A 25,230-nucleotide genomic window follows, 5' to 3' on the forward strand; every position below is an offset into this window, starting at 1 on the left:
AACTTCTGGTTTCTCCTTACTAACTTCCATCGATAAAATCAGACTTGCGTTCAATCTAGGAATTAAATTAGTGATAGGAAGTCTAGGATGGCATTTTAAATATTCGACATCAGCTGAATGGAAGAAAAAGAGAGCGTGCAATGGGCTATGTTACAGAGGAGGACCTGAGATTATTATTCAAAACAAGCTGAGTTCAGAGCTAATGCAGCGGAGGCATGTGTTTATTTAAATTTCTGTAATTGACCATTATAAATAAATAGATAAAATACCATTACTTGGGAGTACATAGCAAAGTGTGTTTCTCATGTATGCTGCTTTCCAGATTCCTGTTTCTCTTCGAAACCTCTAAAATAGGGAGAATCAAAGCCAGATTTTACCATGATTCCGTGAGCCAAATAGCAAGTTTTAGTAACCACGTTGAAAACCAAAACAAGCTCTATCCTCCTATGTTACCAAATTTCAATTTTCAACTTTAACGGAATGATCAAATTGATAATCAGTTTGAGTCAAATTTGTAATGAGTGACATACTTGAGTTTTTTGGACGCAGTTAATCACCTACTTGATATTTGACCCGAAAAAAAAGAGCGTGCACCAAGCTATGTTACTGAGGAGGGTCTAAGATCTTATTATTTATAGCAAGTCGAGTTCAGAGCTAATGCAGCAGAGGCATGTGTGTATTTAAATACCTGCAATTGTCCATACCCATAAAAAAAAATAAAAAATCATACATTAGGAGTACATAGCAATGTGTGTTTCTCATGTGTGCTGCTTTCCAGATTCCTGTTTCTCTTTACACTTAGCCAGTGTCCTTACTTTCAACTTTCAAGAATCAAATACTTTAATTATATTCACAACGTTGTTATAGGTCCCATGCTGCACAATGCTACATTCCCTTGTTGGCATGTAAATCATTAATCAATGAATATATCCCTTGATTATATTGTAAGTTTGATACAAAACACATGCATTTGTATGTGCACTCTTGCTGCATATAAGCTGTTTTTATGAATCATAAAAATCCTGACAAGTTAGCTTATGATGGATGCCTCTATGGACAATTGGCAGCAATTCTACGATGCAATCATTAAGAAGGATGCCGCAAAAGTTCTGAAGCTACGAGAACCTTTGGTGGCTGAAGGTCCACTTCACGTAGTAACCATACACGACGACACAATTCTCCATTTGGCCTTATATTCCATGCAGCTGGAATTAGTTCTGAGTTTGATCGACACTCTGGCTCCCGAGCACATTGCTTTAATGGTCCGCCAGAATTCAGGCGGAAACACCATTCTCCATGAGGCGGCCACATATGACAAGTTATTTCCTGCTGCAGAAATAATGCTGCGATTGCAACCAGAGTTGTTAACCATAAGGAACAACAACAAGGAGAATCCACTCTTTCGTGCAGCACGTTATGGACAGATGAAGATGTTCAAATTTCTCAATGAATGTTTGGTGCGGACCTTAGATAACGTGGAACTAGAGAGGGCTCATAGGAAGTTTGATGGCAGTACTATACTTCATGCAGCCATTGCTGCCGAGCATTTTGGTATGTAATTCTCCAGCCATGTGCTAACTCTTTTTTTTTAAAAAAAATGGCTAGTTGTAAAAACAGAAAGTTTTAGGGGGGTGTTGAATATCAGGCATTAGTTTTATTGAATTTTCTAGTCTGTGCCCACGAGCACAGAATAACAACCACTTTTTAGTTTGGTGTCGGATTTCTATTGGCTCCAGTGTCATTAATAATGATGGCCCCCATGCATGCACAAATATCTCCACCAATAAAAATCATCCACCTAAGTAAATATAGTTGTTAGTGGTTTATTTATTATCGCACTGATATCAGCCTGGAACTATTGAAACAGATTTGGCAATTTGGATTGCGGAAAAGTATGAGTATCTATTTGACAAAATAGACAGTGATGGACTGACGGCTCTTCAACTTCTTGCCTGCAATCCAGCTGCGTTCCAGTTCCGTGGTAGAGGATGTCTGATGAAAATTATTGACTCCAGTAAGTTTTATTTAGATGCTTTTGTTTCGTTGCAAATGGTTAATGCACAGCAGAAACTCACTCAATTACACAAATTTGGTGGTTTCAGGAATTATAAACAGTGGTGCTGCTGATGATGATCGCAGTTATTTGCATGAAGGTAATTTAATTTAATATATATACTATATAATTGTAGCAAGTAGTTAAGTTTCATTACTAGTTAACTCTACTTGGCTGATGACCTGCTGTATTTTGTCGCAAAGTTGCATCACCTTTCAGTGTGCCCTGGTGGGACGAAATGGTTAGGAAAAGAAAAACATACCATGCAGTTGTAGAGCTTGCGAATATCTTAATACCAAAAGATACTTCTTGGACAATTACAAAATCTGTAGTTGACCAAAGAGAAACCGAGAATGCTGATGAGAATGAGACCAAGAGCAGAGAGAAAACAGAGAAGGAGAAGGCTCTTGAGAAGAAGAGAGCTGAGAAACAGCAAACTCCTTTGCTTTTGGCAACCCAAACAGGGTGCTTTGAAATTGTTAAGAGAATCCTGGAGGTTCATCCTCAGGCAGTTGAGCATATTGATGAAGATGGGAGATGTATTTTGCACATAGCCATCAAGTATAGACAAATGGCGGTATTTGAGATGGTGCATCAGATGGATGTTCCGATGAGAAGGTTGATCAGAAAATGTGATGTAAAAGGGAACTCTATTCTGCATATGGTTGGGAAGAAGATAGTTAATGAAGATGTGCAGCAAACTGAAAAGCGCAGCCCTTCTTTCCAATTGCAAGACGACCTGTTATTGTTTGAGGTAAATTCATCAAGACTTATTGCAAATACTCTGTACGTTTAAGAGCCTAATTGTTTCTCATTTCTTGAAGACAATAAGCAAAGTCATCAGGCCGCACTTCCACAAGCACACGAATAAAGATGGAGAAACAGCAGAGGAGCTATTTGCTCTGAACAAAGAACCATTACGTGAAAAATCCCAAGAATGGCTAAAGAGAACAGCAGAAAACTGCTCCATTGTCGCTGTACTCATTGCCACCGTGGCCTTTGCAGCTGCTTACACCATACCAGGAGGCTCAAAGGAAGAAGACGGATCTCCAGTTCTTCTCAACCAACCATTCTTCGTGTTATTCACCATCACCGACGTTCTGTCCCTCACATTCTGCTTAACATCTGTTGTCATATTCCTGTCAATCCTAACTTCATCCTTCCGACTAAACGACTTCAAACGGTCTCTTCCTCAACAGCTAATGCTCGGAATAACATGCCTAATCCTATCCGTGTCAATGATGATGCTAGCATTTGCAGCTACGGTCATTCTTATGATACGAAACAACCAACAATGGACCAGAATTGCGTTATACTTGGTTGCATTTCTCCCAGTCACTGTCTTTGCAGTCATATACTTGCCTCTCTACTTATCTTTGATGGGAACATGTACGTACACTATCAAGAAATGGTGGTCCTATGTTCCGCGGATCAAATGTAAAAATTGTGGCAAGTCTTTAGATGGCACTAATGAACACCCCTCTGCAGCAGAAACTTCAGCTTCTCGGGCTCTAGCTCCTGAGTTTTTGCAGGTGATGTCAGTTCAGCAATAAGTTTCAAGAATCTAGTGTCTACTTAAATCTTTCTCTGTATATCTGAGTGCCCGTTAACGTTACTTAAGTGCCTTAAATTTGTATTTCGCAATTGTGTTGTAATAAAACCACTTCCACTGCTGAGTTAGAGGTGTTTTCGAGTCTGGAATATCATTATTCTAGAAGTCCTGATTAATCACTTATTAATCTCTTTTTTGTAAAATCAAAAAGGAAATGGAAGGAAGTAAGGTGGGGAGAGGTAGTGAATAAAAATTTGACCCAGATCAGAGGCCTCGTTACTAGTTTTCGATCGATCTTAGGGCCTGTTTGGCTGAGAGAAGCAGAAGCACTTTTAAGAAGCTGAGAATGCTAGCTTCTCTCTCACAGCTTCTGCTTCTTTTCCAAACACTTTATTAACTTATTTACTTCTCACTTCTACTCCACTTCTTTACTATAAGCAAGAAGTCACTTCTTTTAAGCTAACCCAAACGGCCCCTTAATCTCATCTTTGTTTATTCAGTTCTGCTCCAAAAAGTTGGATAAATTTTTGAGTTAACTACACAATGTGTACCTAAACTATCTGCTTTGTGCATAACGTGTACCTCAACTATCAATTCAACATATTGTGTACCTGAACTAAATGATTTGAAGCAATGTGTGTACTAGAGCATAACGTCCGTGAGCTCCGTTAAAATAGTACTCGGACATTCATGTTTTCTCATCTGGGTGGCCCCTGGACAACACGTTTATAAATTTGCATAGACTATGCTAACCAGAGTACCAGACCATAGTTACTCATATTCATAGTCTCATACTCATTCATGTATATTGTTTATTGTTTATTATACATATACTATTTCTAGTGTTAAAATTTGTTAATCTTATAATAAATTAATAAACAACTTTTAGAATCAATTTCACATTAAAATTTTATTTAATTTTATATTTCCCTAATGATGAAAAATAATATTAATTATTTGGTTGAAAATTTAATTAGTTCATATATTTTAAAAATAATCAAATTTATAAAATAATTCTTATAACCCTTTATACACTTTAATTATTGTTTAATATTCTTAACTTAGATTTATATACATATGCAATTAACTAAAAAAAATGTTATAATTCTGAATCTCATTTATTATCTCGTATATTGTTTAAGACGTCTAACACACATAAAATTATAAATGGTAATAATATAAATAATTATTATTTAAATTATGAAGAAAATCTTAAACTAAAAAATTACTATTAAGAATTAAAAAAGGCTATTAAAAATTACATAAAAGCTATTGTATTTTAACAGACTCAACTATTAAGAATTTGTTCAAACATGTTAAATAAAAAATTTATTGAACACACTTATGAACAATATATCAATTTAAACACGTTTATTAGTTATTTAAAATATTATTTTTATTACTACTCCCTCCGTCCCCTGAGTTATATACATTGGGGAATGAGGATGCGGCACGAACTTTAATACTCCTCTAAAATATAGTTCTTTAACTTATTTTTAAGAATTTTCTTTTCTAAATAAAAGTTTGAATGTTATATTTTTATTCAGAAAAAAAAATTTAAAAATAAGTTATAGAACTATATTTAATAAGGGTATTGAAGTGCGTGTCGAGCATATAGAATTAAATGAGACAGAGGGAGTAAGTAATAGTATTAGTGTAACATAATCTAATCTTCATAATATAATTATATTTTAAAATATTTTGATTAACAAGTACATCCAGGCACGAACTAAAAGGCGTCCCCAAAGATTTCCAAACAAGATCATATATACCTTGATGTCCAAAATGCAACGTGAAAAGACGAGAAAACCCAATGTCCTTTAAGTTATTACTAACGGAGCTAACAGAAGTTAGCACCTGTACACAGATTGCACCCATTCACATAGTTTAGGTACACAAAATGTTAAATAGATAGTTGAGATACACAAAGTGCACAACAAGCATACTTCAGGTACACACTTTGTATTTTACTCTAAATTTTTTGATGTTGTTCTTGTATAAAAATCATATTTGTCACATAGTTTAAATTTTGTCACGGTCCCTGTGCAGTAAAAGTTAAAGGATTTTTGTGCAGAAACTTTTACTTCCCTTGCTCAATCTGTTGGGAATTTTCAAGGGATTTGTTCAACTCTACTTTTCTAACTACGTGCTGGAACTAGGATAAGTAAAAAAAATTTAAAGAGATAGGATCTCAACCTCGCAGGGCAAAAAAAATTAAAGAAGTTACAAGCTAGATTAAACTTGCAGCACTATAACCATCAAACACTTAAATTACTTATAGTTGAAGTATTTAAACATGTTAATAATTTATAACTTATAAATCACATTATCACTTATAATCAATTTTTTTGTTTTAAATAATAATTAATTATTCTAAACTTAGTCATGCCACCCCATGTATATACCCAAACAATCTTTTTTTTTTCTCTTTGCTAATTACCCAAACAATCTTTTACTCCTTCTGTCCCTCTAATTTCTATGCACTTTCCTTTTTTGAATGTCCCATTTAATTGTATACATTTCAAAACCTTCCCAAAGTGGTAACCTTTTATAATATAAAAATCTCAATCACCCACTACTTTTATCCACTTTTACAAAGCTATCAATTATATATTGATGGGTCCCACCAATTTACTCACTTTTCTTTCTCTTTCCTCTTACTTTATGTTACTTTATACATTTTTCTTAATCTCCGTGTCGAATCCAAACGTATACATATCAAAGGGACGGAGGGAGTATCTACTTAGCGTCAGTTGAATTCTCTTCCCAGTTCTGTAGGTAGCATCAGTCCCAGCCCCATAGGGGTGATCGCGGTCCGGTTTGGTTCGGGTTAGAGGTAGACACGGAATCAAACCATATATTAGCGGTTTTTTAACATCTCAAACTAACCCGTGATCCGCAAACCGATTAACACGGACCAAGCGGTGCGGTTTTTGATGGTTCGGTTAAACGGATTGATCGGTTTATGAATAAGGCTCATAATCAGAGATAAGGATTTATGAATACTACTAGAAAATAGAGTATCATTTTGTCTCCATTTACACAATTTCATATAGTTAAATTAAAATACAAACTTCAGTCTAATAAAATGCATAAACTTGAATCGAAGCCGTGGATTACTAAGATTTGTAGTTGATATTGATAAGGAAAGTAACTAAACAACAACCCAGCAAGTATAAACTAAAAAAATTAATATATTTATATAATATAAAATTAATATTTTGTAGATATATAATATTAAATATTTATATTGTATATATATAAATATGCGGTTCGGTTTTATAACGGGTTGGTTTAATATAAAACCGAAACCAACTCACAAACCACGGATTTTGAAATTAGTCAAACCAAAACAGTAAACCTCATTTCGGTTTCGGTTTGGATCGGATTAATATCGGGTTGGTTTATGCGGATTTTACGGTTTAAACCCGACCGTGATCACCCCTACAGCCCCCAGCAGATGGAATATTCAATTTTAAAGCAAAATTATTAAGTTCAATGATAACATTATGAGTTCCAGAATCCATTATTATATGGGTCCTGGTTTCAGATTTTTCAAATATTGCATGATGCAGACCAGCTGTAAAGCCTGTAGAATAAAATAAAGACCCAAAAGGTCCACCAAAATGCAAGCAGATAGAAAAAACTTCAAGATAATATAAAGAAATAGAGAGCAGGTATGGCTTAGGTAAACTTGCATTATTTGTGATAAAATTCCTGAGTTGCAATATCCACCACACAAACAACTACAATGATAACAACACTGATTCTATCTTCTTCTTTTCTGGGCTTGGTCCCAAAACCTCATAAACATCATCAATGTGTTCTCTTCTCCTGGCCATAAGGACCATGTTACACATAACATGCACATCACTTTCTTTGCTCACATGGTCCTCCACACACTAATCAACTTCCAAATAGGTACAAACACAAATACACAAACACAAAGGAGATACAAACTTATGAATAAACTTAATTAAGGATGAGATTATTTCGTTAATCACTTGGACTTGAATGGAATTGCCCTGATCACGACGACGTGGTACAATGCCGCAAGTGCTGCTCCGATGAATGGTCCTACCCAGTAGATCCACTGCCACCAAATAAACGTTATTAGTGTCGACGAATTAGTGATAAGTAAAAAAAAATGGTTGATTAAAGTTTTCGAGATTTTAATTACGTGATCATGCCATGCTTGGTCCTGGTTATAGATGATGGCCGCGCCCAAACTCCTGGCGGGGTTGATTCCTGTTCCGGTGATGGGAATTGTGGCCAAGTGTACCAAGAACACCGCGAATCCTATAGGCAACGGTGCCAAGATCTGATCACACAACATTAAGTCCGATTAGTATGAATTTAATTAAATTTATAACTAATCCAATTAAGTCTGATTCCCGTAAATTTAATTAACTTGTGACTAGTCCGATTAAGTCCTACTAGCAGTGAATTATTACTAAACATAGAAATACTCTAAAAAAATTAGGAACAAAAATTTAGAAGCTTACAGGGACGTGAGAGTCTCTGGCGCTACGCTTGGCATCAGTGGCGGAGAAGACGGTGTAAACAAGCACGAAAGTTCCGACAATCTCGGCACCGAGACCATCACCTTTGGTGTAGCCATGAGCCACAACATTAGCACCACCACCCTTATCAGTAAACACTCTCTTCCCCTCGAACCCTTTAACCACTCCAGCCCCGCAGATCGCACCCAAGCACTGCATCACCATGTAGTACACAGCCCTGGTCAAAGTCAACTTCCTCGCCAGAAACAATCCAAAGGTCACCGCAGGATTAATATGCCCACCTACATAAACCCGTAACAGTTCATTTCAATACCCGTAACATATTCCAAAATTTTAAGATAATTTGTAGCGGAACATGTCTCGATTTTTACCTGAGATACCGGCAGTGCAGTAAACAAGAGCAAAAATCATGCCACCGAAAGCCCACGCAATTCCTTGGATCCCGACAGAAGCGCACTTGTTGGGAGCTTTGGAAACGCCCATGACAGTCAAAACCGTGATGTACAGAAACAAAAAGGTTGCAATAAACTCAGCTATGCCAGCTCGGTAAAAAGACCATGAGCTGAGCTCAGCCGCCTCGAAGAGCGGCGAGGGAGGTGGCTCCTTGTAGTCCTTGTCTTGGGTCTGAGCCGCCGTTCCGATCGGCTGCCTCTCGTTGAACTTGTTGGCTCCGAGTCTCACATCTTCTTCCTTGCCCTCCATTTTTTTCGGACAATATTTTTAATTGTGTGTGTTTTTTTGGTTTGGGAAGTGGTGTGTTCTGTTTGAGTGAGGTGAAGTGGGTGGTTATATATACACGTACGTACGAGATGTTTGCTGTAGTAACACATGTAGCTAGTGTAAAGAGGCGGATTGGTGGGGTAGGGGGGCCCGGTGATGTGTTGGCATCTTGTCCTGTTAGAGAGGTAGGAAAAATGAAAATGACCTAAAATGCTACCGTTTGAATAATGAGTTAGGTTGATCAATCATCATTGCTTTTATGTTATTTAACGGTCGGCTTAATCAAGGATAATGAGAATATTTATCTGAATAATTTTGGATGAAATTGCTTTTAATACACTATTTAACGATAATTGTTGGATTAATAAAGAATTAACGACAATATATGTATTGCTCGTATATGTGTTAATAATATTGGATAATATTGTTTTGACACAGATTTAAATTTTATGTACAAATTAGTAACTATTTTAATTATAATTTTCAGAGTGTGCGTGACAAGAAATACGTTATTAATTTTGTGCTCTAATAGTAGTCTTGGATAATATTTTTTTTTTGTCACAGTCTTGGATAATATTGTTGATTTAATTAATATATACTAAATTGTACTGGTCGCATTGTTCCAAAATTCTTTACTTCTGGCTTTTTCTGCAAGGGTTTAAGTTTTTTTTCTTTTACCAAATAATACAGTTATATTCTGATTTTTAGATAATCAATCATTATTCTTAATTATTGTCGTATTAGTTTACAAATTCGAGATACACATATTCGAGTTACAAATAGGTTCGCAACCAAATTCACAAAATTGAACGTATTCTTTAACTAGATATAACTTGTAAGCTCTATCTATGGGTGCATGGATAAGAATTTATAGACTTGCTTAATTTAATATTTGAGGACGACTTGTAAATGTTTAGTAAAAAATACTTAACAATTGACTGAAAAAAGTATTACCGACCTCTGTGATTTTTGGACGTAAATGCCCCTGCCAGAGTAAGTGAAACCGACGTTACACTAACATTTTTGCATTTGTTATTGCTTGGCAATAATGTAAAAATGACGTGTCGAAAACAGGTCCACAATATATTTTGGGGCTGAAGTTGATTGCCACACCGCCCATTCGAAAAACAAATAGGAAAGATGGTGGGATGGTGGGCCAGGCCGGTTAGTAAAGTCGGGCTGGATGACATGATTGGAACACGTGGCGAACTGGGTATGGATTAATGGATCAGTACAAGTTTCACATACAACTCACCAGCAGAGAACTGTACAGAAAATATTTCAATTGCATGTCTTTACTCGAGAACTTCTTTACTGTGAGTATAGACTCTGGAGTCTAGGTTACAGACCTAAGCTATAGACTTGTACGTTTCAGGTATAAATATTTTGGGGCAACAAAACTAAGTCGACACATATGGCGCTTGAACATCGATAAAATCAGACTAAATCGTGACCGGTTAAATTTGACACGAATTGCAGTAGCTAACGAACCCGTTCGGAATCGAAACAACGAAATTGTGAACCACGACCCAGAGCAGGGTCACGGTATTTTTGCAGATTTCTCTTTTTTAATATTTTTCTCTACCTCTCAAAATAAGTTTAAGAGATGTCTTATATGATATCTCAATTCCCAAACTGGAATTACGGTGTTTAATATAAAAAAACGATATAATAATATTTTTGGGATGCCTTGAAATTTATAAATCAGTATTTCTATTATATTTAGGTATAAACACCTAATTTAAACAAATTAGGAACACTTTCCCAAACATGCCCCTTTCCCATCCGACTCGTCGTGCCGGTAACATGTTATTGTTTCGTGACATAATAACACAGTCTGATTATGAGCAGTACTGTGTCTGGGCGTAACGAACACGGCGATCCGGGTTTGAACTAGCACGACACAGCTCAAATCATCTCTCGTCGTCCGGTTCTATTGACAATGTGAAGCCGTGATATCATAAATTGAAATTATTTAGAGATAGAATGTAATTTTCCAGTAAAAATTTAAAATAACTAGATGTTATATGAAATATTCTTACTAAACTTCATGAACAAAATATTTGTAGTAAACTTTTTAACCTAGCTTTTGGTTCTAGTCACTATCTTAAAACATGTATGACTCCTATAATGTCAAGTTTAATCATACACAAATAGTTAACTGTATATGATTAGTATCACTCTTATGTTTTTCTAAGTGTGAATTGAAGAAATACTTAAATGATACTCTTTGAAGATCCAAGAACTTCAATATACTTGCCACAGTGGTGTGAAGGATAAATTTTGCAAACAAAATAAGATGCGAAGGATATAAAATTTTTTAGTACAATTTTATCTAGCAACTACTACTTCTATTGGTGCCAAAGTATATGGGATATACAATCTTCAGGACCACCCTAGTTTATTGATTATGCATGCTACGAATGTAACTTATTCATCATGCATAACTTTTTTTTTTTGTTGCTAATCTAGCTATTCCTAATCCATGATTAACGTATGCATAGTTGGCGGCTTGTCACAACCCAAGCCAAACCTTAATAATTCTATTAAATGTTTTTTCTTGTCATATATTAAATGTTTTTATTAACTCACGATATCAAAATTTTTGATTGGACCACATGTTCACGACCCTTCATATATGTTGTCACTGTCATCAATTAATTATCAAAAAACGATAATGTAAATAATTCATCCAACATAATATTTATATAGTGTGCATAGGTTATTTTAACTCTCATATTAATCGATGATACTCGCAAGATGTTTAAACAAAAAGAATATATATGTCATACTAAGTTGAGGATAATATAGATAAGCCGGCTTAAATTAAAAATACAAATAAAAACAGGGATAATCAACGGATTAATAATTGAGCACATGTTAAAGTGATGCTACATCTCGAACATTCTCAATTGTAAATTCGATAAGCAACCGCCAACTCATTCCAGGCCATACCTTTTTATTATTAATGTTCACATAATTCCAACCTGATTTCGACTTTTTAAACCATGCATACTTATATCGAGCCCACTCGTAAAAGGACATGAATTGAGTTGAGTTAGTACCTTTTGGCTCATTTTGAACCTATATTTTATTTTCTTTTATGCGATTAAAACACTAACGCGATTGTTTTATATTTTACAAACTCGAACTTCCGATCTCATAGAAGTGAAGGTGGTATTAATTATTATCATCATATTGTTATTAATATGTTGCACCGATGTGGTGAAGAGTAAAAAAATTGTTTCATCTTGCCTCTTATTTTTATATATGAAATGGTGTTTATAAAGAAATTAAATCAATATAATGATGTTAAAATTATAATTTCACTTTCATCCATCGAAAAATTATAAAAAATAAAAAGGTGACATTTTAAAAATTATGTTAAAATGAATGAATGGATTTGTCATGACCTTAAAAAACTAACACCTACTCTTCCTTTCAGAAATTCATGGATTTATGTCCTCAAAAACTAACACCTAACTTTCTCTTAGAAATTTTACTTATAGGTGTTCGAAAATATGTAGGATGGGCATTAATCCCGATCCGCCCGATCCCGACCCGATCCCCGCACCGAATGGTGCGGGGATTCGGGGATTTTTTCGGGTACGGGCCGGGGAACGTGGATGACTTTGAAAAAAAATCGGGGATCGGGTACGGTTTTTCACATTTCCCCGGCCCGATCCCCGAACCCCGACCTGATTTTCCCCGATTGTCGACCCGATCCCCGATCCGATTATTATATTATATATTATATATTATATATTATATACATATATATTATAATCATTTATCAACATGTTTATATACCTCTTTAGGTCAACTTCAGTCATGAATTTTCACATGTTTATAATCATTTATTAACATGTTTATATACCTCTTTAATATAATTAAATTTATTAAATAAATTTTAATATTTATTTCCATTAATATAAGTCTTAAAACGAAAAAGGTCATAATTAAATCATTGAAGATCTGTTTATTAGAATAATTAGGTATTAATTAGACATATTAGAAACTAATCGTAATTATGAATTTAAGTATTTAAATAGAAATTTTAGCTTAAAGTAAAAATCCCCGGATCACCACGGGTATCCCCAAATCCCGATCGGGCCGGGGATGAGGATCGGGCCGGGGATGTGGATTGAGTTTGGATTCGGGGATCGGGGCCGGGTATAACAATCCCCGACCCGAAGGGTCCCGATGCCCATCCCTAAAAATATGTTTATAGGCATACACGTCGCACCAGACCTTTAAAAATGTGGAGAGCCCCAGTGAGAATTGTGGCCGGGTTGATTGGACCAGCGGTCCATTTAACAGCATACTGGGCTTATCCATGACAACAGGTGAGGTTAAGAATGAGGTTTGGAGATCAACTTGATTTTTTGAATTTTCATCTTTATTTAAATAATTAAATAATATTCAATACAAAATTAAATCAATGTTCCAAAAATATATTTATAATAATAACAATTTTGTTAATAATTTAATTAATTAAAATAATAACTTATTTTTTAAAATTGAACATATGTATTTCAACAATCAATCAGACACGTGATATTACATATCATTTCTCAAATCCATATCCATATATATTTAATCATATTCTTCGTTCCAACCACATGTCATCCCACGAACCAAACAATCTCTTAAAAATTTGTCGTAATAAAATATTTTTTTAATTTTTGTGTTTGGATTTTTTTATAAAATTTACAACTTATTGGGTGTAAAAATTATTAGTAATAATAAAATATTACAAATTATCTTTTAAAGTGGTCCTTTATATTTTGTAAAATAATATTTTAAAATTTTAATAAGGCATTAAAAAAGTTAAAATTTTTAACTTCTCCTATTTTAACTTATAAATCGGAAGTTGACTTATTAGTTCTTTACACAAACAATACAACTAAATTGTTTCTCGTTTATAAGTTGAAAAGATAAGCTTTTTTAAACCGAACCAAACATCACCGCATGTGCGACTTCTACTTCTAGTAACATTCTAAGTAAAATTATTAAAACAATTAAATAATCTGTAAGTCATATTTTCAAAATACTTATTCCGTCCATCTCATTTTATATAAATCGTTTTTATTGTTTGGCCAAAAAAGAATAAACCTTACATTAATAGATTATTAAGATTATTATAATCATATATTCATATATTATACTTTCTTAACCTCCAATATATCATTTGATATTTATCCCAAGTGAAGTCAAATACTAGATATTAAAAAATGTGTCAGTTAAACTAATTCACAAAAAATGGGATGGAGAGAGTGCTAAACTTATACTGATCACTTACTGATAATTTATAATCAATTGCATTAGTTAAAATGTATGTATATTTTTAACAAAATAGCATGAGATGTTAAATTTGTGAAACAAAATTAAACAAAAAGTTGAGTTGCTAAAGGTTTTGTACATGAGAGATGTCGCACAGAATAACGAGGATATTATTAAAGATGTCATGCATCGTATTAAGGCAAGAATATGAAAAGCTATCACACGTGGATTGTATGATAAAGTACCAGAAGGAATCAAACTTGTATCTCCGGATAACATAAAACACCTCAACCATGGAGGCAAATAAACAATTTGCTAAAAATGGTAGTAGAAATATGTATCTATTATGAAGGTCAGTGGGGGCAAGTACCCCCACTGCCCCCCTCTAAATACATCCGTGCGCACAATGATGGATCACATATCAAATGATGTTTTCAAATGAGCGTTGAATGTGGAATCAATTTTCAAGAAAATGAGGATCGATTAAGGTGGTACGGGCGTGTTCGACGAAGACTGATAATAACTTTAATTGGGAGGGTTGACAACATATCAGTTGGGGAAGAAAGGGTGGAACGGAATGTACATGAAATGATCAACTAAACATGGATACCTTCGATCTCACAAGTGGTATTACTTTTAGATAAGACTCTATAACAACAACATAGAGTATATTTTGAATAAACAACATACAAAAGCAGTTGAATCTAAATCTTAGTGATATGTAATGGATATGTTGTACAATTTTACTGCTTTAAAGTATTTTATATATGTGTATATATACTTATATCATGTATATTTGTCATTTATTATATTTTGTCATGTATTAAACCGAGAGTTTTTACGAAAATTATTTTAGCATAAAGGAATGATTTGCGCATGTCCTAATCTTCGTATCAAAATCTAAACGGGATGTTTTGTTTAGTTTTACGTTTGGTTAATATTGGCCTGACACAGTTTGAATGAGTACAATTGTACAGTCTCAGCTTGAAAGAACGTTGGATTCAACGACTTTAATAATCCCAAAGGTCAAGAAAGCCGGTGCAAAACGACACCCAAAACGACACCGTTCGCAACAATGAATATTCAAACGCATCTCAGATCCAACGGTCATAACGATAATTTCACGACAAACTAACGACATTCACAGATCACAATAACCCTCTTCTCCATCGCGCTCAGCAATACTCGTTGACTCGCCACTGACTCAGTACCTCTAATCGCTGAGTCAACTCGGTCCAGATTAATTTCAATGAGAACGAGCATGCTAAATCGACGGACGGAACAGAGGTTCCGGCAACTAGCGATCACAGCCGTTGGATCAATCAAGATGAGGCTGATTCTCGGTTGTTTTACGGTTGCGATGCTCTTCGTGCTCGCGAACCGAACGCCGTCGTATTTGGGATGGGATACAGATCGCTCTTTTGCTCCTGAATCTCCCGGTTCTACTTCTAGGTGACTTCAATTTTTCTTAATTAATCAATTATTTGTGCACATTTTTCTGTAATTTAGTTGTGTAATTGGTTAATTCGTTGTCCTAATCGAGTAATCTGTAGATTTGTAGTTGTATATACTTATTAGTTGTCTATTTGTTTGTATATGTAAAATGTGCTGTAGCTAGTTGTTAGAAGTCCGGTAATTACTTATCGAAATGTGTTGTATATCTGGTTAATTAGTTGTCGTAATTGAGTAATCGGTAGATTTGTAGTTGTATATGCTTATTAATCTGTTTGTTTGTATGTAAAATGTGTGTGTCCTGCATAGTTAGTTGATAAGAATGCTGTTTTCTAATAACTTCCTATCGATAAAAGTGTTTGGATGTACCTACTTATTTCTTATATTAATTGAGTATTACAGACTCATTCTTCGGGTGAAACTAAATTTAGTAGCTTGCTTAAAAGAATTTGATGCTAGCTTATAAGGGAAAGAGAGTAGGAAACAGACGAGTGCTTTTAAAGATTAGTCTGAAACATCCGTATGTCATAATTTGAGAATGGTATTACACATTAAATTAAGTTGAAAACAACATAAGCTTTAGCAGTCAGATTTACTACATTCATTAGGATAACTGGCCGGAGGATAGATGAATCTGCGGTGTGGAAAAGGCAAGCATCAATATTGATGAATCTTATCAGCTGGCAAAATGTTCTTCAGTAACTACTATGATCGAAGAAAAGGGTGTGTGGCTATACTAATATTGTCGTGCCCTGTTTAGAAGAGTCCGCCTTCCCTAATATGATACTAATGAAAACTTACAAGTTAGATCAAGTCATTGAGGCCTGATGTTGTTTCTCGATCATACCTAAGGTAGTTAGCATGAGGATTATTTTCAGACCTACTTATTGTATCAGCTCGGAATTTGTCCCCAATTGGGTGGACTTTGATGAAAGTATTAGAAACGGTCAATAACTCTTTTATTTTCATATAAGATGTGTCACCAATGGAGTAATTGGTAGTAATTAAATAAATGATTCTCCATTTGCATATTTGATATTTTCACTTTTGCTTTTATACGTCTGTGTACTTGGTATCTCATTTATATGAATTTTAAAAAATAAGTGGCTGAGATTGGTATTTTAGTTTCCGGAATAAGTGAGGTTTTACTTTGAGCACAAGCACATGTGTGTATTTATGTATTATATAATGGCATAATTGTTCATATTTGATATTGGGTTTTCATCGTGTTTGAGTTAATATCAGGTTTAAAATCGGTTTTTTGTTCAGTTTGTCTAGATATCATACTTGGACTGAAACTCAACTGGGTTTGATAAAAATAATTTAAAATCCAAATACTGGGCTTGGTGAAATCAGATTGAATGGGGGCAAATTGGGTATTTATTGGTTTTTTTAATTTTCCTTCCTTACTACATAACTTGGTGAGTATTAAAATCCCACCATATATCTTCAAAATATTGCAAATTAAAGCTCAATTAAATACAAAAACAAATAACTTTAAAGCCAAAGAAGAAACCAATCAAAGTTGAGGAAAGTTAGTCCAATGACGTATAAAACGACAACACAGTCGGGGCAGTAACAAATCTCGATCCAACGGTCACAAGTCATAACTACAATTTATAATTGATTGCCAGAAAACCTAAGGGGGCACAAGCTATTTATTCACTCTGTACCAGACACTCACAACGGAAGTATTGAATCTTCAGTCTTCACTAAATAATTTGTAAGTCGGTTTAGTTTATTAGTGACGGGGACAAATATGCTCAATCGACGGACAGATCGGAGGTTCTTGCTAGCCATGATTTCTTTTGTTGGATCAGCAAGGATCCGGTTTCTGTTCTCTTGCTTAACGTTTCTGATGATTTTTGTGCTGGTAAATCGTACGCCATCTTATTTAGGATGGGATCACAATATTCATTTTCACACCAAATCTCCTGGTGGATGCTCTACTTCTAGGTAGGTAACTAACTGGTAATTTTCCAATATATATATTTTTTTTATACAGGTTTGTGAAAGATGGTTCAATAATTAGATGCTGTTTAATTAGTTGTCCTAATTGAATAATTGGTAGATGTTTACATGATTGATTTCCTTGTATGGTTTAATTTCCTGTTCTCACCGCTTATCTGTGTGTATAAGTGTCCATATATATAATTAAGTCTACCTTTTATCAAGAAGTCTGTTGTCTGGTACTTATTTATCAATAAATGTTATGGATATACATAATTATTTTTGAATTGCTTTTACTTACAAAAATGAGTCTCTCGTGCTGTAGTGACTAGTGATCATTAATATGTCATACTTGGGAAGTTACTGTCATTTTACAGTAAATTGGAGGAGGTAAGAGATTAAATTTTTTGGAGATAAGAGGTTATGCTGAAATAGTGTTGTTTGTCTAAATACTTTTAAAAGGGGTCAATAAGAAAGTGGAAAATTGGAGCTGGACATACATATAAAATTCATCAAGAAAAGTTTGTTTGGAGAGTAATGATCTTGGATTGTGTTTAAAGCTTTTAATGTTGATCGATCTTCTTAGTTGGGAAAATTGCCAGTCCTGTAAATACTGATAAGCTTAAACAAATGCATACAATGGTACCAATACGTGTTTTGCTTACAAAGAGACTGTGTTCCTTGAAGTGTTAGTGCTAAATTTTATTGCTATGACATAACGATTCAACTTTGTAACAATTACTGTATGATTTATTAATGGAGCAAGTCATTTTGGGGCCTAGTGTCGTTTATCGATTGTATCTTATTGTAATTAGGATGAGGTTTAATCTTTCAGCCGAACTTTACAAACAACAGCTCATAATATTATTTGCTAAAGAAAATGCTTTTATCAACTTCACCAGATTTTGACAGGAGTATTTGAACTTTGAAGTAATCAGTGGTTTTGGGCATGAACCAATATTGCCCCTAAATCACTGACAAGAAGTTGTCCCTGCATCAAATAATTTAAAATTTGCACTTCTCTTAATCGCAAAACGTCTGATTTATATCAAGAATACCATTTATACCTTTTGGAGGTGGCATGGATGGTCTATATATATATATATATATATATATATATATATATATCGCTCAAGAGAGAACCGGTCCTTAAAATAGATACAGAGAACCACTAAGGTTCTGCTGCAGAACCCTAAATTTTAAGTAGATTTTTAGGATATAAATCTAAATACATGTTTTTTTTCATGTTTTTTCATCGTTGTGAGTGTTCAAAAATAATTTTAAAATAGGGTTAATAATCAAGTGAGTCACCAAAGTGAAGTCGAAATATCAAGTTGGTCACTGAACTCAAAACCGTCTCAAATTGGTCACTGAAGTCAATTAGAGGTATCTTTAAATATGAACTCATGGAGTAAAAATATTATTTATAGTGTTTTACATATTATTCTTGAATTTACCACAACTAAGTACGAGGTTATAACTTCTAGTATTTACGATAATATAATAAGATTTTATCAAGTTTATTTTTTTATTTATTTTTTATTATATAGTTATTTTTTTTGTTTTAATTAAAAATAAATAGTAAATAAACTTGATAAATCTTAAGTACATTATGATAAATACTATAAGTCATAACCTTGTACTTAGTTGTGCTAACATTCAAGAATAATGTGTAAAACTCTGTGAATAATATTTTTACTCCTTGAACTCGTATTTAGTGATACATGTATCTGACTTAAGTGACCAATTTGAGACTGTTTTGAGTTCGGTGACCAACTTGATATATCCAACCCACTTTGATGACTCACTTGATTATTAACCCTTTTAAAATATAATACATAGATATTGACATTTTTTGCATGTGAAGTTCTGCTGCAGAACCCTAACTAATACTGGAAATAAGGTAAGGGTTCTATGGGTTCTCTCTCTAATGGTTCTCTCTTAAACATGATCCATATATATGTATGTATGCATGCATGTATGTATGTATGTATGTACGTATGTATGTATGTATAATTAGATGTATCAAGTTCTGTTCGCTATGTTCACGTGTTTGGAATGGTTTGAAGAATGCCTTTAGGCTTTAGGAACACTTTAAAAAAATAATAATGATTAATTTTCTTTATAGAGTTGTGGACTTGCTAATTGCATATAATTATCCTGCAAGGTATTTAAGCTACATCAGTATACTGGTAGACTAGTAGAAAATTATATTTCCACTCACTTTTGAAGTTTATCTGGTGGGTTTGGTGTTATCAAAGGACGATGAATCAGTTAATTAATTGAGAGGATAGGACGCAAGGGATTTTTGCCTTCACTCAAGGAGGTGAGGCGACACTAAAGTAGCAATCACCTTTTTCACTTTCCCTTGATTAGGCGATTGTTGAGGCAGTTTCTTAATCGCGTCTTTGTGAATGAATTCACTTTCTGTCTATTACTTGCAATAGGAAATATGCAAGGCAAAATAAAAAAACCAGCAACTAAAAAGAGTTTACTTAAGAAGATGAAGCTACAATCTAAAACCTCATGGCTCCTCTTATTATATCCCTTTTGTACTCTTTTTTCTTCTGTTAACTTGTATATTTCTCCTGTTGCTCTATAATATAGATATTTTCTTACCTTGTTTATGTGTTATATGTTAAACTTTTTTAATATATTTGTATATTAATAACTTATCTCTAACATTTTATGTTCGTCTCATCTTACTTGGTAAATGATATGTTTTGGGCAATATTTTTTCATTTATGATGAATCTTTTTCATTCTTTATTGTATGTGTCTTTAATATGGTGATGCCTTGTCTCTCAATTACTCAATACAAGGTCCTTGTTGCCTTATACAAGGTCCACTTTTTTTGCTATAATTACAGTGGAAGCAGCCATCAGGCATATAGTATGCCTGTTTTTGGTTGTAGATACTATGTTTCTACCTTGTCATGTTTAGTTTATCTTGTGTGTCTTTCTGTGAGCACAAAAAGCGCCTACTATTTTTTAATTGTATTTTCCTTTTTATTCTGTGAATACCACACTGTTTAGCTGTTCTCTAATCATTCGGATGTATTGTGCAGAAAAGGTTATGCTTTATTGATAAACACATGGAAAAGAAATGATCTTTTAAAGCAGTCCATTTCTCATTACACATCATGCCCGGGGCTTGATTCAATACATATAGTCTGGAGTGAACCTGATGCTCCATCAGATTCACTTGTAAAATTTCTTAATCTTGTTATTCAGTCCAAAGCTAATAATGGCCGACAAATTGAGTTAAAGTTTGATATCAACAAGGAAGACAGTTTAAATAATAGATTCAAGGAAATTAAAGATTTGAAGGCGGATGCTGTGTTCTCTATTGATGACGACATTATCTTTCCTTGTTCTTCAGTAGAACTGGCTTACAGTGTTTGGCGAAGTGCTCCCGATGCAATGGTGGGGTTTGTACCGCGTATACATTGGATTGATCAATCGGTAAGTTTTTGATATATAGCTCCACATTATTTCTTCATCTCTATCAGTATGAATGTCACCCTGGCTAGATTTTGTTTTGTTTGGTTACGGACCCAAATAAAATATAGAGAATAAACTTGTACAAGTGTTGAATACTATAACTCTGGAACGTTTTGTCTATCCTCCACTTTGTGCAGAAAGGCAACGTGAACCAGTATATGTATGGGGGCTGGTGGTCCGTCTGGTGGATGGGTAGATACAGTATGGTACTCTCAAAGGCAGCCTTTTTTCACAAAAAGTATCTGAGTTTGTATACCAATGAGATGCCCTCATCGATCAGAGAATACACCACCAAGAACAGGTCTCTTTCCTGCTTTTTTATGCTGCTTTTTTATGCTGTTATTTCATCTTTCTTTTGTGTCGATCTATCTTGATATGTATGTCTGCAACATATATTAAACCCTCATATCTGCTATTCTGATGGATACATTAGGAACTGTGAGGATATTGCAATGTCTTTCCTTGTAGCAAATGCAACTGGTGCTCCCCCTATATGGGTTAAAGGTAAATGCAACTTCTTGACTAAAAGGAACATACTTTGTAGTCCATTAAACCTCTGTTTAAAGCATACCACTGTGTTATGCTCTTCAAAATAAACATGGTCCTGAAATTTTGCTTGGGCTGCATGCAATTATCGACAACTAGTCCACTTATATCACATTTGACATCTGTTGTAGGTAAAATATATGAAATCGGTTCAACTGGAATCAGTAGCATAAGTGGTCACACTGAAAAGAGGACTCAGTGTGTTAATAGATTCGTTGCTGAGTATGGCCATATGCCTCTGGTATCAACATCTGTGAAAGCTGTTGATAGCCGGGAAACCTGGTTTTGGTGATGACGGTCATTTGACTTTGGTTTTATGTGCCTTCTTTGTAAAACTATTATAATTAAACAGTTATTCGACTGGGTTTTCTTTTGTAGAATATGCTTTTTATTTATAAGTTAAAGAGGTAATCTAGACTTTTGTATACTGATCTTATCTTGTTGCAAATTTGCAATTCTTCCATATTTCTCTGTTATAATTGCGTTAAGGGTATTATAGACTTACGATCATATTATTATTTTATTACATTAATTATTTTATACACGAATATATTGTAAAAAATTTCTTATGATCCACCCTAAATAAATTAGGGCTTCAAAATTTGGAATTAGGGATTTAGGTATTTAATAAAAATATTAAAATTAAAAAATAATAAAGAAGAGTTTTAAATGATTTGTGATGGAGTCTGATTCGGCTTTTTTAAGACATGCTTACTCCTTCCATGCGGCCGACCCTTGTGGAATTTTTTTTGTTACAGATTAGTTGCGAGTCACTTCCCTCGATATATATTTTGATAAAAAATAATTATAAACTATTTTATCTATCATTTTCAGTATATTATCTATAACATAATATATAAACTCAATATCTGTGCAAATATACATAAAACATAGAAAACCTTGAGAATTTAGGCTGTTTGCAAAATCCTTAAACCAATAAACATACGAACATTTTAAAGCAATATTAATTATTTTTTTATAAACTATTTTTATTTATCATTTTCAATGGAGTAAATTATTTATATCATAATATATAAACTCAATACCTAAGGCTTAAGGTGTAAAAACTCATGAAAACCTAGAAGACCATGAGAATCTGAGCTGTCTGCAAAATCCTTAAACCAGCTTACAAACGTTTTAGAGCAAAACTAAAAATCTAGAGATTTAGAAGTCTCAACATGAAACAGTAAAAAAGCACCAGACATCAAAGTTGGTTTTAAAAATTCAAGCGCAAACTTAATCAAACAAGCTGAAACCCATGTCATCATCAGATTCCTCAGCAGGCTCTTCCTTCTTCTCTTCAGCAGCAGCCGCAGCAGGAGCAGCACCAGAATCAGCAGTTGCAGCTGGAGCAGCAGCAGCTACAAACTTACTAGGATCCTGCAGATGAAAGCACACATATTTGATTACCAAAAAGTTAAAACTAGCTATACTAACTCAGAGGCAAAAATTTAACATCAAGAGACGATATATACCGCGAGATACTCCTTTACTTTGTCGGCCTGTGGGAATGAGTACTCAGTCTCAAGTGCAATTGCCAACACATTCTTGTAGGCATTGATGAACATATGTGGTGCAGCTGCAAGAGTTGGGTATGACAAGGCTAGTGACAGGGAAGTGACCATAGAAACACCAACAGCAAACTTTGCAACAAGATCGTCTTCAGTCATATCAAGCACCTCAGGGCTGAAAACTGTTCCATTGTCATAAACAGACAAGACAACAAGACCATAAGAAAAGGGCCTGATACCAAGCTTAGCAAGCAGAGCAGCCTCCGAAGACCCCACTTTGTCACCCTTCTTAATAAGCTCAACTGGAGTGATAATTTCAACAGTACCCTTGTTAATCTTAGTTGGGATATTGAGGACCTGGGAACAACATAACCAGAAAAGTAAGAAACCAACGTCTAGAAAGAAAATAAGATAATTTCACGCATCTAGACAGTCAAGCACCTGGAAGAAAGATGTCTGAGATGGGTCAAGGCCAGTGTTCCCTGGTGGCACAACAACATCAACAGGAGCAACCAAACCAACACGAGCAGGAGCTCCAACCTGATAAACTATAAATGGTTAGACTACATACATGATCATGATTGCAGACTTTCCAAACACAAGCAAAAATAGGCTTTCACCAAAAAAAAAAAAAGGACAGTGCCCATATACTAGACTTTCACCACAATTTTAACTTATTCATAATATAAAAACTTTAGAGGACAATTATAAATCACACAAATGGTGGCTTCAAATGAACACCAAGTATATTAGATATAAGCAGACTACATTTTCACAAAGCACCGAGAACTTCAAACAACATACAAAAGTTTAAAGAATAAGAACACTCATTAGCCACACAAAAAACGCCCTATCTATTGAGAATCTCTCATTCCAACAATCAGAAATCAATCTTTTAGTAATCTGTATGATTTATAATTATATAAATTTACAAAAAAAGTTTCAAGGCAACCATGGCACTCTGCTTTTTTATGCTGGTACAAAAGTCAACTAACATGAAGACATATTGCAGAAGTGTAGAAATAAAGGGGTATATTGAATGGTCTCGTGGTAGCATATTTTTACATTATGGGTGCAATAGTAGTTGCCCAGTATTTATTCATAAAGTGAGACACATAAGTTTTATGGTCAAGGGATGAAATTTTCTTCAAGGCAATTCAAACAAAAGATTAGACTATCAGCATCCCAACAAATCTACAATACATTACCATACAGTATCTACCTAATTCTCTATCTCTGCCATAAAACTATTCAAAGCACACAACTCAAACATCCAAACAAAATTTTCACCACAATTCCCAATTAAAAAAAAATCAAAACACAGAGCATTACAACTCTAAAACATAATTAAACAATCCATTCTCAAAATCAATCCAACAAACAAACAATCTCATTTTCATTATAAAAAAAAACCAACAAAGGATAACACTACAAAAGTAGTCTTTTTTCCAACTCACCTTGTACTTAGCAACCTCCTCACTCACTTCCTTCAAATCACCCTTTGTAAAGATCAGTCCAACATTCCCCTAATATACACAAACAAAACACATCAAATTAAATATTAAATATACATAAACAACACAAAATCTCAACACCCCATCTCAAAAAAACCCAAAACCAACCAAACCCACAAATAAAAACCCAACCAAAATCACTTACAACAAGCAGCGGAATGATATTCAGAAAAGCCTCATTCCCAGTTTTCTCGGCATGAATCCTCACTGACCTCTTCATCATAGTATTCTTCCCCATCAGCACAACAGAGTCACCCCTCAATCCCTTTCTGATATTCTGAAGCTGCTTAGACCCCACATTATCCGCAGCAGCAACCAAGATTTGCGTGTACTCATCAAGAAGCTGACACAGCTTCGCGTCATAAGCAATCTTCTTATCGGCCTTCGATGCTTTCGGTGCCATTAAATTCTACTTTTTTCGATTAAATTTAGTTTTATCTATGTGTAATCTACAAACCCTTTACGTGAATTGAAGAGATATTAACAAAATGAGGGCCAAGAAAAAGCTAGGGCTTCTCAAGGCGGACTGCTAAAACGCCGTCGCTTTAACCTCTTCTATTCAGTTTTGAAGGTGTGTGGTAGCTTTGGGACTTGTGTAAAAACCCTAGTTTGATTTGTGTGTGT

The 25,230-nt window shown here is 34.3% G+C and overlaps 4 protein-coding genes across 6 annotated transcripts; 2 read left to right on the top strand and 2 right to left on the bottom strand.

Annotated features, from left to right (window-relative positions):
• The first annotated feature begins 930 nt into the window (after positions 1 to 930).
• LOC108199528 (ankyrin repeat-containing protein ITN1) lies at positions 931 to 3,756 on the top strand. The gene is made up of 5 exons (XM_017367369.2): positions 931 to 1,551; positions 1,868 to 2,014; positions 2,103 to 2,153; positions 2,257 to 2,807; positions 2,878 to 3,756. The coding sequence occupies exons 1-5, from the start codon at positions 1,038 to 1,040 to the stop codon at positions 3,604 to 3,606; spliced, it is 1,992 nt and encodes a 663-aa protein (XP_017222858.1). The 5' UTR covers positions 931 to 1,037; the 3' UTR covers positions 3,607 to 3,756.
• A 3,529-nt stretch (positions 3,757 to 7,285) lies between these two features.
• On the bottom strand, positions 7,286 to 8,938 carry LOC108199529 (aquaporin PIP1-2). 2 transcript variants are annotated; one of them, XR_010286279.1, is made up of 5 exons: positions 8,500 to 8,896; positions 8,111 to 8,409; positions 7,786 to 7,926; positions 7,445 to 7,698; positions 7,286 to 7,394 (listed from the first exon to the last, which is right to left on the bottom strand). XR_010286279.1 is itself a non-coding variant. In XM_017367371.2 (4 exons), the coding sequence occupies exons 1-4, from the start codon at positions 8,828 to 8,830 to the stop codon at positions 7,606 to 7,608; spliced, it is 864 nt and encodes a 287-aa protein (XP_017222860.1). In that variant the 5' UTR covers positions 8,831 to 8,938; the 3' UTR covers positions 7,286 to 7,605. The 2 variants fall into 2 exon arrangements, 1 of the variants encoding a protein (XP_017222860.1); XM_017367371.2 differs by having other exon boundaries at positions 7,286 to 7,698; positions 8,500 to 8,938.
• Positions 8,939 to 15,190: 6,252 nt separating this feature from the next.
• Positions 15,191 to 22,006, top strand: LOC108199820 (glycosylinositol phosphorylceramide mannosyl transferase 1). 2 transcript variants are annotated; one of them, XM_017367809.2, is made up of 5 exons: positions 15,191 to 15,583; positions 20,600 to 20,996; positions 21,173 to 21,336; positions 21,469 to 21,539; positions 21,713 to 22,006. In XM_017367809.2, exons 1-5 carry the CDS (start codon positions 15,381 to 15,383, stop codon positions 21,871 to 21,873), a joined length of 996 nt encoding a protein of 331 aa, XP_017223298.1. In that variant the 5' UTR covers positions 15,191 to 15,380; the 3' UTR covers positions 21,874 to 22,006. The 2 variants fall into 2 exon arrangements, with proteins under 2 accessions (XP_017223298.1, XP_063939970.1); XM_064083900.1 differs by lacking the exon at positions 15,191 to 15,583 and adding an exon at positions 17,217 to 17,539.
• A 672-nt stretch (positions 22,007 to 22,678) lies between these two features.
• Positions 22,679 to 25,230, bottom strand: LOC108199936 (large ribosomal subunit protein uL10). The gene is made up of 5 exons (XM_017367962.2): positions 24,752 to 25,230; positions 24,550 to 24,618; positions 23,534 to 23,632; positions 23,057 to 23,449; positions 22,679 to 22,961 (listed from the first exon to the last, which is right to left on the bottom strand). The coding sequence occupies exons 1-5, from the start codon at positions 25,007 to 25,009 to the stop codon at positions 22,818 to 22,820; spliced, it is 963 nt and encodes a 320-aa protein (XP_017223451.1). The 5' UTR covers positions 25,010 to 25,230; the 3' UTR covers positions 22,679 to 22,817.

Source organism: Daucus carota, chromosome 8, assembly GCF_001625215.2.
Source record: "Daucus carota subsp. sativus chromosome 8, DH1 v3.0, whole genome shotgun sequence".
Classification (NCBI taxonomy): domain Eukaryota; kingdom Viridiplantae; phylum Streptophyta; class Magnoliopsida; order Apiales; family Apiaceae; genus Daucus; species Daucus carota.